Source organism: Bison bison, unplaced genomic scaffold (genome assembly GCF_000754665.1).
Source record: "Bison bison bison isolate TAMUID 2011002044 unplaced genomic scaffold, Bison_UMD1.0 scf7180017864376, whole genome shotgun sequence".
In the NCBI taxonomy this organism is placed as follows: domain Eukaryota; kingdom Metazoa; phylum Chordata; class Mammalia; order Artiodactyla; family Bovidae; genus Bison; species Bison bison.
The window spans coordinates 9,501,222-9,513,210 of record NW_011494948.1 but is presented as its reverse complement, the minus strand read 5'-3'; the positions used below and the strand labels follow the sequence as shown (position 1 = coordinate 9,513,210).

Sequence of the window (11,989 nt, the reverse complement as noted above, 5' to 3'; positions counted from 1 at the left end):
TGTTGGAGAAGACTCTTGAGAGTCCCTTGGACTGCAAGGAGATCCAACCAGTCCATTCTAAAGGAGATCAGTCCTGGGATTTCTTTGGAAGGAATGATGCTACAGCTGAAACTCCAGTACTTTGGCCACCTCATGCGAAGAGTTGACTCATTGGGAAAGACTCTGATGCTGGGAGGGATTGGGGGCAGGAGGAGAAGGGGACGACAGAGGATGAGATGGCTGGATAGCATCACCGACTTGATGGACGTGAGTTTGAGTGAACTCCGGGAGTTGGTGATAGACAGGGAGGCCTGGCGCGCTGCAATTAATGGGGTCGCAGAGAGTTGGACACGACTGAGTGAGTGAACTGAATTGAACTGAGTGTCTGCAAATATATTTTAAACATGTGTTTTGCAATTTGTTAAGAATTTATAATTGTTATCTGTGGGAGGGTTAATTTAATTTAAGGCACTCTACCAGTACTAGAAATAGAACCAAGATTTAGTATTTTAAGAGATGCTTTTACCTGAAATGATTTCATAAAATTATATCCCATTTGAAATCCTGGAGGAAGCAGGCGAACTTTGGGAACCTGATGTATTGTTTTTAGTTTTCCTTTTGAAATATATTTTAGAAGATACAAAAGAATGTTAAAGAGTTGCTTGCTATTTCAGTTATCAAAACTTAAAATCTGAAGGAATTAAAATATTCTTGTAATGGCTCAGAAATTATGTATCAGTGGAATCGAACATAAGACTTTGAAACTCTGTGTGTGTTCATGCACTTCTGTGTACACACACACAGATTTATCTGGGAATTCAAAGCTTACTAAAAAACCTATATATGCATAAGTCTCTTTAAAAACAGTGGGGAAAGATGGGTCTGATTTGTTAGTTTAATAAATGGTTTTGGGAAAATTGACTCTTCATTTTGGAGAAAAGACTATATAAAGGATACATTATATAGATTTAGTATTAAAATATTTTTAGAAGGATATAGGCAAAAACATAGGAAAGTCTTTTTACAGTCCTAAAGCACAAGGCCTTTAAACTTTGTTTTTAAAAAATTTTTAATAAAATTTTTGTTTTATTTAAAAATTTTTTACTTGGAAATAATTTCTGAATTTTTATATAGTCTTCTAATATACAAGTATTATTAGCATCTTATAGAACCACAGTGTAATTATTAAAATCAGGAAACTAACATTGATGCAGTATTATTAACTACTTTATTGACTTGACTCAAGTTTTTCTAACTGTCCCACCAGTGTCCTTATTCTGGTTCAGGATCCACTCCAGGATCCTGAATGTTGCATTCAGGTGTTACATCTCCTTAGTCTGTTTTAATCTGAAAGAGCCCCTCAGTCTCTGTCTTCAAGACCTTGACATTTTTGAAGAATACTTGGCCGTAATTTTTTAGGCCGTCTCTCAAGGTGGACTTATCTAATGTTGCTTCATGATTAAGTTCAGATCACATCTATGATAACAATACTGCAGAAGCAATGTTGTGTCTTTCTCATTGCTTCATACCAGTAGGTGTTTTTGTTCAGTTGCTTAGTTGTGTCTGACTCTTTGCAACCCCATGGACTTCAGCACCCCAGGTTTCTCTGTCTATCTGGTTTTTCACTATCTCCCGGAGTTTGCTCAAACTCATGTCCATTGAGTTGGTGATGCCAACCAACCGTCTCATCCTCTGTCGCCCTTTTCTCCCCCTGCCTTCAGTATTTCCCAGCATCAGGGTCTTTTCCAGTGGGTCAGTTCTTTGCATCAGGTGGCCAAAGTCTTGGAGCTTCAGGATCAGTCCTTCCAGTGAATATACAGGGTTGATTTCCTTTAGGATTGACTGGTTTGATCTCCTTGCAGTCCAAGGGACTCTCAAGAGTCTTCTCCAGCACCACAACAAAGTCTTTCCCAACACATTCTAAAGCATCAATTCTTTGGCGTTCAGCCTTCTTTACGGTCCAGCTCTCACATCCATACATGAGTACTGGAAAAACCTGACATCAATTTCAGAAGTCTTTTAAAGTGTGACATAAAAGATTGACTTGACCAAATAAACATTTAAATTTTCATCATGGCAAAAATACCCCATAATAAAAATTATAAATGGAAATATGATATGAAAGACTCAGGGCAAATGACAGTATGAGAAACTCATAACTTGGTGGGAGTCTAAACTGACAGAGTTTTTATGGAGGATGTGCTGGCAGTATATATCAAAATCAAGAATATGTATCGTTTTTGATCTCAGGAGTTCTTTTTCTAAGAAATTATCCTAAGAACAGTTAGGATGCTATAACTGTAGTTCTAGTACTTGATATAGGAAAAGTATTTGATGAATGTGTAAGAACTCTCTTAGCAACATTATTTATAATATGGAAAATTTTGAAACAACTTGAAAATTTAAGAATAGGAATTTGGTTAATTAAATCATTCCATGGAATGGAATAATACATTTTGTTATAGAATAAGATAACTTTCATGCATTTTCATGGAAAATTGTCAGTATAACCCATAAAATAGTATGTAGTATGTGATACCATTTGTGATTTTTTAATTAAAAATATATTTTACTGACTGAAACTGATCAGTATATTCTTTAAAAAATTAAATTATAAGTTAAAACAGAAGTTTTAGTCTTTAAAGATAAATGCATATAAAACTTGATCTTACAGCAAGCTTTGGTTTGTATAAGTTGATGAGACTTAAAATCATGTAATTAAAGTTAAAATCATGTAATTTTTTATTGTTTTTAATTTTTTAATTTTTTTGACTATGGCACATGGGATCTTAGTTCTCAGATCAGGCATGTCCCCTGAAGTGGAAGTACAGAGTCTTAACCACTGGACCACCAGGGAAGTCCCCATTTGTGTGTTTTAAAGATTCCATTCTTAGTAAAGCATAAAAACAGCTAAAAATTATGTACCCGACTGTTAACAGTGACCTCCTCTCTGTGGGATTGTTGTGTAGGGACACTTAGGCTGTCTCCATATTATCTGAACATTTTTGTAATAATCATATATTTTCAGCAAATAGATCATTTACATATAAAAGAACTCTGAGTATCATATTTGTATCCTGCCATTCTGTTGATATTTTGACATTTGAGTTTTTTATGCAAGTATACAAGCATATATAATTATCATTTTATATAATGAAATTGTATGCCTTTTGTCATTTTGAAATTTCATTTTTCACTTAATGTCAGAAAATTTTAGGTTATTAAATATTTTTAATTCATCATGGCTTTTAATGGCTCAGTAGTGTTCCATTGTGTGGATGTGCCGCATGCGTGTGTATAAATGTATGCATGCATTCAGCTGTCTTCTTAACTAATTTCCTGTTGTTGCCTGCTTTAATTTGTTTATAAGTTTTCACTGTAGGTGGTAATACAATATCTTACCTTATAGGTCAAATTTTGTGTATCCATGCTATTTTCTTAGAATAACATTAGATTTATTGATTCAAAGATACCATTGTGTATAAGATTTCTGATATATATTGCAAAATTACTCTGAAGAATAATTGGTTTGGCAGACTTTTTCTTAAAATACCAGACAGTAAATGTTTAGGCTTGTGGGCCATAAGATCTCTGTCCCCACTACTCACCTCTGCAGCTGACTGCAGGGTGTAAGCAGCCATAGACTGTAAGTAAATGGGTATGAGGACTTCCCTGGTGGTCCAGCGATTAAGACTCTGTTCTTCTACTGCAAGGGGCACAGGTTTGATCCCTGTGCGGGGAACTAGGATCCTGCATGTCGTGTCACAAAAAAAAAAAAATTGAATTAAAAAAAATCACATTATTAAAAAATAGATGTGGTTATGTTCCAATATTTGCCAACCTCTTTACTATAAATGTCATTTTATCATAAATAAGTGCATGAGTCTATTTGTTCTTACCTTTGCCAGCCCTGGTTTTCCATTTAAAAAATTAAAATAATGTTCTTTGTCACAAAAAATATATATTTTAGAAAATAGGAAAATGTGGATGAGCAAATATTAAAATACACACACATATACCCCATGCACTTAACATCTAGTAATTATGATTGTTAATACCTTAATATATACTTTTTCAGAATATTTTCTACATGAATCTAGAGATATATATATATTTAAAACCAAAATGAGATCACTCTTACATACAGTTTTGTAACTTGCTTTTGCAGTTAATGATCTTTTCTTTTTCATGTCAACAAATCTTCATTTCATATTCAATCCATCTTCAAATATTCAATCCATCTTCATATTTTGCCAGTTGGTCCCAAATCTCATTTACTTCTGGAATGTCAACACCTTGGTCCAACCCAAGACTGTCTTGGGCATTCAGTGTTTATGTTCATTAAATATATCTTATTATACAAGAGTTTCTATATTCATGTCAGTTGTGGAAAAGCCCAATCCAGTTGTCCTGTAGTTGTATACACACAGCTTTGTCTGGTGGCTTCCTTGAGTTTTAGTTTAGCTTGCTGTCTCTTAGTCAGTTCTGACTGCCATAATAGAATATCATACACTGAGTGACTTAAGCAACAGAAACTTATTTCTTCACAGTTCTGAAGGTTGGAAGTCTAAGATCTGGGCCCGAGCATATCAGGTTCTGGTGAGGGCTCTCTTCTTGGCTTGCAGACAGCCACCTCCTCACTCTTTCTTCACAGGGCAGAGAAAGAGATTCCACTTATAGTGACCTCATTTAATCTTAATTACCTCCTAAAATCTCTTATTTCCAAATATAGTCACACTTTAGGAGGGGGGCACAGTTAGAACTTCAACATATGGATTTGGGGGAAATATAATTCAGTTGATAGCATTTCTCTAGCTCCTTATATTTCCTATAAACTGGAAATTAGATATATAGGCTTACTAGATTCAACTTAGATGCATTTGGCTAGAATATATCATAAATGAAGTTGCATTCCTTATAATTGCATCACATCAGGTGATACGTAATATCTGGCTATTTCTTATTACTTTAAAAAACTGTATCTGTCAATTTGATAAACAATTTCTGGTTGTTGCCAATTTTTATATTATTGTTTTCATCTGCATTTCTCTGATGAATACAGATGAAATACTGTCTGCATTCAAGATATGAAGGGAAAGGGAGAAATGAATAGAAAGTAACTAAAGTGAAAAATCAGAACGATTGGCTTGGGTGAGGAGAGAAAATTAAGAAGAAAGTTGCAGGCAGTTGTGATGGACTTTACTTTCCTCCTTCATTCTTTCCTAGTTCCAAGTTCTTTATTTGGTCTATTTGAGGCCATAGTAATCACACTGAAATTCAACTCCTTTTGTCAGTAGCACCTCAGTTACTCAGTGGAATGTAGGTTACTGAAGGGTGCACAGCAGCTGAGAGGCTGCGCATTCTTAGAAAATCTCCTCTAACACATTGCTGAGAGACTGGGAGCTCGCAGTCCTGAGGTTCTATGGCTCCTGAGTCATGCCTGCTGCTGTTTGAACCTTCTTTTGCTTTAAGAGCAGAAAGATTGATCCTGATAAACAATGTAGAAATGACTGTATCATTTTTCTTTAATGATGATTACCTGGTAGCATTAAGAGTAAACTGAGCGTAGCATCATCCACTTAAAAATTCTCCAGTGTTTTGGCTAATGACATCTATCTTATGGTACTTAAATGCAAAATTTGACGTGACATTAATTTTCAGTGTCATAGTAAACTTATAACTGTTTTCATTAATCCAGAGAATGTCTTTCAATCCTGCATGTAATTCAGAAGAACAAAGTTGAGCAGCAGTTCTTCTACGAGTTTGAAGGGGGTGTCAAGCTTGGAATAGGGGCGTTTAATTTGGTAAGTAATCAGAAGGTAACCAGAATCTTTTATAAAAGAACCTTAGGTTTTCAGTGCCTCTGCTATTGCATTTGAACCTCACCCTGAACCTCTGCCTGGGTTTGTTTGACAAGTGGCTAGAGTGGGATCCACTTTCGTCTGTCGTGACCCAGTAGAGGCTCTGGCCAGAATATGCTATAAAGTTCTGCACATGCTCAGAATAGTTTCGGATTGTATAATAAGGGCAGCATACAGCCCTCTGAATGGACAAGTAACATTTTTTTTTTTTTTGTAAGAAGGAGCTTGAAATTCAGTTCCATTCCCACATCAGAAATACTGTTGCTATAGCAATGGTGGTTTTGGAATTGAAACTGGGTTAGGGAATAATAGAGCTTGAAGGATAGTAATAATGCTCTGGGATAGATGAAGAGTTTGAATAAATATCCATCCAATTGCAATATTATTTAGAGATTTTGATGTTTTATTAAGGTTTGACTGGAATTGGTATATACAACCAGGGTCACTTTGTTTATGAACCCATTGGTTGATGACAGAGGTGGCTGAAGAGACAGCTGTCGGCTGTCCACGGAATGGATCACCCTACCCATTTGATTATTAAAATCTTCCTCTGCTAAGGACAGCCTTTGGTGAACATTCATATGGGACACAAATAATGTTCATTTTTTTCCCCATTCAAAGAGATATATCCATATACTTCTTACCCAGAGCTCCTTGGCATCAATTTTCCCATCATGTTCTTTGTTCTCTCTCTCTGTCTCTTTATTTTGGCTGTACCACACAGCTTGTGGGCTCTTAATTCCCTGACCAGGGAATGAGCCTGGGCCCTTGGCAGTGAAAGCGTGGAGTCCTAACCACTGTCCCACCAGGGAATTGCCTCCCATCATGTACTTTCCAAATCTCTGGCCATCTAATCAAACCACTGGCTTATGAAATCGGTATATAATTGCATGTATGGGCATTTCTTCTCCAAGCAAAGTAAACAACCAGGTCTCTGCTTGAAGTTTTGTCCTGAGAGAACTTCCCTTCATCCTACTCAGATGTCCCAGGGAGCGGCTGTACTGCTATAGTTGTCCGCTTCTGGGTTTTGCCTGCATATCACGAAGAATATAGTAACTTTTGCTTCCTAGAAAAGGTTGCTAAAATAAATTTTGTTTGGAGGTGGGCACCAGGGGTTACCTTCTCAACACTTTTATCACTCCACATCAAAGGAACAAGTATTCTTTAGAGCATCCTGAAAAGGCCAGAATCTTTGTTCTGTTTTTAATTTTTTAGGCTAACTAAATGAAATTGTCACGAGTAATGATTATAGGAGGTGCAGTATGTGGTGATTGAGACATACCTAGTAGTTTAAACTTGGTTCTAATTTTTCATGTTACTGAATCATTAAAATTTTAAGTTTTTAGAGTTTAGCATTTACCTATAGTTAGGTATACTAGCACATAGTACACTTGGGTTTTTTTTTTTTTTCTTACAGATGCTGTCCCTTTTACCAGCACGGATTATCAGACTACTAGAATTTATAGGATTTTCTGGAAATAGGGTACAAACTTAATTTTTTCTTAATTTTGACAAAGAAGATTAAAAAATGTTTATTGAGTATGAAGGAAGTATAGCATGTCCTCATAATTAGCATGAAAATTATTGGCAGTTTCTTTGCAGAACAATAAACTGACTTTGGGTCTCAATCATATTTTGGTGGAGTTAGGGGATGGTTTTTCTATTGAAAGTTAAAATTTTTTATCTCAATGTTATCTAAATTCTGGGATTAAAAATTCATGTTTGACTAATGTTGATGCTTGCTGGATCTTTAATACAAATGTGAGGTTAAAATATGCTTCCTTAACATTTTTGCAACCCCCGCTAAACTAAGAAATTAGGCTAGATTTCCATGTCTACCATTTTATGGTTTGTGTAGGTCAAGCATGGTTGCAGTATTTTGGGTTTTCTTGTGTTTTTACAAGTTTTACTATAGAACTAAACAAGGAAGTTTATTTTCCATCAGTTTCTTTTAAAAAAAAATGTATCTATTTTTAATTGGAGGATAATTTCTTTACAGTGTTGTGTTGGTTTCTACCATACACTGAATGGTTTCTACCATACTATGAATCGGCCATGGTATACATGTGTCCCCTCCCTCTGAAACCTCCCTCCCACCTCCCACCCCATCCCACCCCAAGGTTGTCACAGAGCCCTGCTTTGAGTTCCCTGAGTCAAACAGCAAATTCCCACTGGCTGTCTATTTTACATATGGTGGTGTATATTCCATGAGTTTTGTTTGTTGTGTTTGTGTGTGGTTGTTTGTGTAGTATATAGTAGTTACCAATCATAACGTTCAACATGCTATTACCAGAGTTCCCTTATTGCAGAAATTGGCCCTTTTAGTCAAGAGAGCAGGTTTCAAGAATTATTTGAAAACAAGTACAAAACACTGTAAATTCCCCATCTACTTTTATCCCACTGTCTGGATTCTTCATAAACTATATTTATCGTCTACTTATGGTCTTCATAAGCTGTAATGTATTTATGGTCTATCCAGTAAGACTCTGTGTTTCATGGTTACCCTTCCCCTTGACCATTCATCTTCCACTTTATTTCCTTAATGGCTCCAAATTGCCCCTTGAACAAAATCCAAAGCATAGCATGGATTCAAGGGCTCTGTCATCTGATTCTAGCCCAAGTTTCTAGTCTTCCTACCCGTCCTGTTTGCTTCCCCAGTGTTTCTGTTAAACTGGGCAGTTGGTTGTTTTCCAAATAGACCTTGTGCTTTTCTGTTTCTGTGCTTTTGCTGGTGTCTGTTTTAGATGTCCTTCCCAACTGGCACCTCCCAAATCAGGTCTCTTAAGAGCCTCTTAATCCATTAGGTTTGAGATCAGTGTCACCTATTCCACACAGCTTTCCCTTATTCCCTCCCAACAAGGCTCAAACATTCCGAACTTTCAGAATCACTTACTTAACTTTCTTAAGGCCCTCACCATGGTCCAATAAATGTGTTCAAACACTGTCTGACCTGTTTGATGCAAAGATCCTTGAAGAAACAGAACCATAAATATTCATACCCACCGTAGCATTTTATACTTAGATCCTCATGCTTAAATAAATTAATATTTATATAAGAGAAATAACAGCATTTTCTATGAAATGAACCCTACCTTTTTTTTTTACCCTAAGATCACATGATGTGAGAATACGTGAGATTGTCTTATGCCGATTTAAAATGTAAAATTTGTTTCTAGTTGTTGTTGTTCATTGTTGTTCAGTTGCTAAGTCATTCTGACTCTTTGCAACCCCATGGACTGAAGCACACCAGGCTCCTCTGTCCTCCACCATCTCCCAGAGTTGCTCAAGTTCATGTCCATTAAGTTGGTGGTGCTATCTAGTCATTATTGCTGTTCTAAGCTCTTGAAAAATAAACCCCACCTTCATGGAGGGTGGGGATATATGAGCTAGCATTTTAAAGTCTCTGAATATGATGCTCTTTTCATTCTAAAATGCATCTAATTCCCACAGGAGTTGGGCATCCTGCAGTTACGGGAAGGTGCCTTAGGAAGAAGCATCAGGTCTCCACTATGCTGCTTAACTATACTAGCTTTCCATACTTACATCTCCCTGATACTTGGTAAGGACTGCATTACATTTTACATCATTGAAAGTTGATTATCTTTCATCTGAGTAAGTAAAAATTTAGGAAAATCAGTAAGAGATAGGAGTCTATATTTACTTTTTTTTCAGGAAGATGGAAAATAGTGACTTTGTCATAGTGACATTTAGCAGAAGGGGTGGAGGGTTTCTTTCACTAAATTTTTTTTTAATCTGTTCTTGGCTAAAAAAAATTCTAATAAGACTTGCATAAGGTGATCTATTTTTAGCATATTACATTTCTTTTTTAGCAGAAAGTTAAATTTTTTGTTAAAAATAGTTCATATTGGTATTCAAGTCAGAAATTTCAATTAGGAATTGAAGGCAACCACATCTGCTCTTACGAATTTGCCCTAAAGCTTTCTTAAACTAAAGTCATAGATGAGACTTGTCTTCAAGTGAATAGTTTTCATGGTTTCCATGAATAGGTCTTTGCTATATATTTTAATGAAATTTGGGGAAATAGTTACAAATGTCGACTGTGTTTCATGAAGACTGAGGCTTTTCCTGTTAAATTTTCTAGGTACGGGAGAAGTGAATGTTGTGGAAGCAGAGAGTCTCCTTGAACCCTACCTCCAGCAGTTTCCAAATGTATGCTTAGAATTTCAAATGTCTGTTTTCAGCCACAATCGTTCTGCCAGGGCTGCGTACTGAACAGTCTGTCTCTCCCTTCCTCTGCAGGGCTCCCTTGTGTTGTTCTATCACGGCCGGATAGAGCTGCTCAAAGGGAATGTGGAAGAGGTAACTTATTTGAGGGGGTCTTTTTGGGGGCCTGTCTGTTTAGTGGAGTTGTGTAGCAAACTCATTCCGCACGAGCGAATCCAGCTGTATGCTCTAGACAAAAACAGAGGGGAAATATGTAATTAAAAAGCCAAACTTTAATTTTGTGGGTGCATTCTACTATGTGTAGTAGATTATAGAATATAATGTGTATGTACTATGTATAGTAGAATATACTCTACATTTATGTATGAAGTATTTGAGGCAATTCAGGGTTGGATATAAAAATACAGATGGGCAATTTAAGGGACTTTCAGAAAACTGTGGCTACTATCCATCTTGGTATTACATATTGACTTTGGAATCTAGACCTTCCATAAAGGTAACTTCATTGTACTACATGTGTGCTCCCCATCAAAGGAATTAATTCACTAAATCCCTTGAAGAAAAAGAGAGAAGAGACTTTCATATAAATATACTCACAAACAATTTTCTTCTACACAATGGGGACAAACATATTTATTTTTCCTTGATTTGATTTTTCTCTACTTACAATACATCTTGGATTTCTTTCCAGGTCAGTATATCTAAACCTTCCTCATTCTTTTTGATGGCTGGGTTTCATTCCATGAGATGGATAAACTGTACTTATTAAAGTGGTCCACTGTTGATAGACTTTTGGCTATTATACACAGTGCTGTTGTAAACATTATTATTGTACGTCTCCGTGCAAAGGTATATTTATATAAGACAGAGTCTGACAGGATTTCTAGGTCAAAGATATTTGCATTTTAATAAATTCAGACAGATTGCCCTTCTTACTTAAAGCTAGTCCATTTAAACTCCTATAAAGATGTGACTGTTGGAGAAGGCAATGGCACCCCACTCCAGTACTCTTGCCTGGAAAATCCCATGGACGGAGGAGCCTGGTAGGCTGCAGTCCATGGGGTCGCTAAGAGTCAGGCACGACTGAGCGACTTCACTTTGACTTTTCACTTTCATGCATTGGAGAAGGCAATGGCAACCCACTCCAGTGTTCTTGCCTGGAGAATCCCAGGGACAAGGGAGCCTGATGGCCTGCGGTCTATGGGGTCGCACAGAGTCGGACACGACTGAAGCAAGTTAGCAGCAGCAGCAGCAGCAGCAGCAAAGATGTGACTGTAGCCCACCAGCCTCCTCTGTCTGTGGGATTTCCCAGACAAGAGCACTGGAATGAGTTACCATTTCCTTCTCCAGGGGAATCTTCCCAACCCAGGGATTGAACCTGCATCTCCTGCTTGTCAGGCAGATTCTTCACCACTGAGCCACCTGGGAAGCCCAAAGATATGAGAATACTTGTTTCCAATGCTCTTTGCCAACTCTGGTCATTATTTATCTTTTATTTTTCCAGTATGATGGCTGAAAATGATAATCTAACTTTTAATTTATATTTTCCAATAAAAAAGCCTTCATTTGTCACTCATATATCTTTTTCTCTGATTTCCTATTTATATCTTTAACGATTTTCCCATTGATTTGTCTTTTTTAGTAAAATTGTTGTATGATAAGTGTTAATTCTTTGTCGGTTATGTATATAGCAATATCTTCTCCCAGTCTGTCCATTGCCTTAAACTTGGTTTAAGGTATATCTTACCCTCTGGAAGTTCTAAATTTAAGTCTTTTCTTAAAGGACTTCTGTATTTTATGTCTTACTTAAGGAAGGAACTTTGCTACTCCCACATTATAAAGTTCCATGGCCCTCTCACAAAGTTAAATAAGGAGACAGAATTTAACTGCATTGTTGGCATGTAAGGAAAGGAGTGTGTCATATTGAGTGGTTTAATGAGTCATGGTTTTGTTCTTTTTGTACA

General features: G+C 36.6%; 1 protein-coding gene across 1 annotated transcript in view; it reads left to right on the top strand.

The window, feature by feature from the left end:
• The window catches only part of TTC39B (tetratricopeptide repeat domain 39B), a 153,429-nt gene that overhangs the window by 113,670 nt on the left and 27,770 nt on the right, over positions 1 to 11,989 (top strand). Inside the window, 4 exon segments of the mRNA XM_010857028.1 lie at positions 5,678 to 5,783; positions 7,258 to 7,323; positions 9,291 to 9,399; positions 9,943 to 10,076. Of these exon segments, the coding sequence (XP_010855330.1) occupies positions 5,678 to 5,783; positions 7,258 to 7,323; positions 9,291 to 9,399; positions 9,943 to 10,076 (415 nt within the window).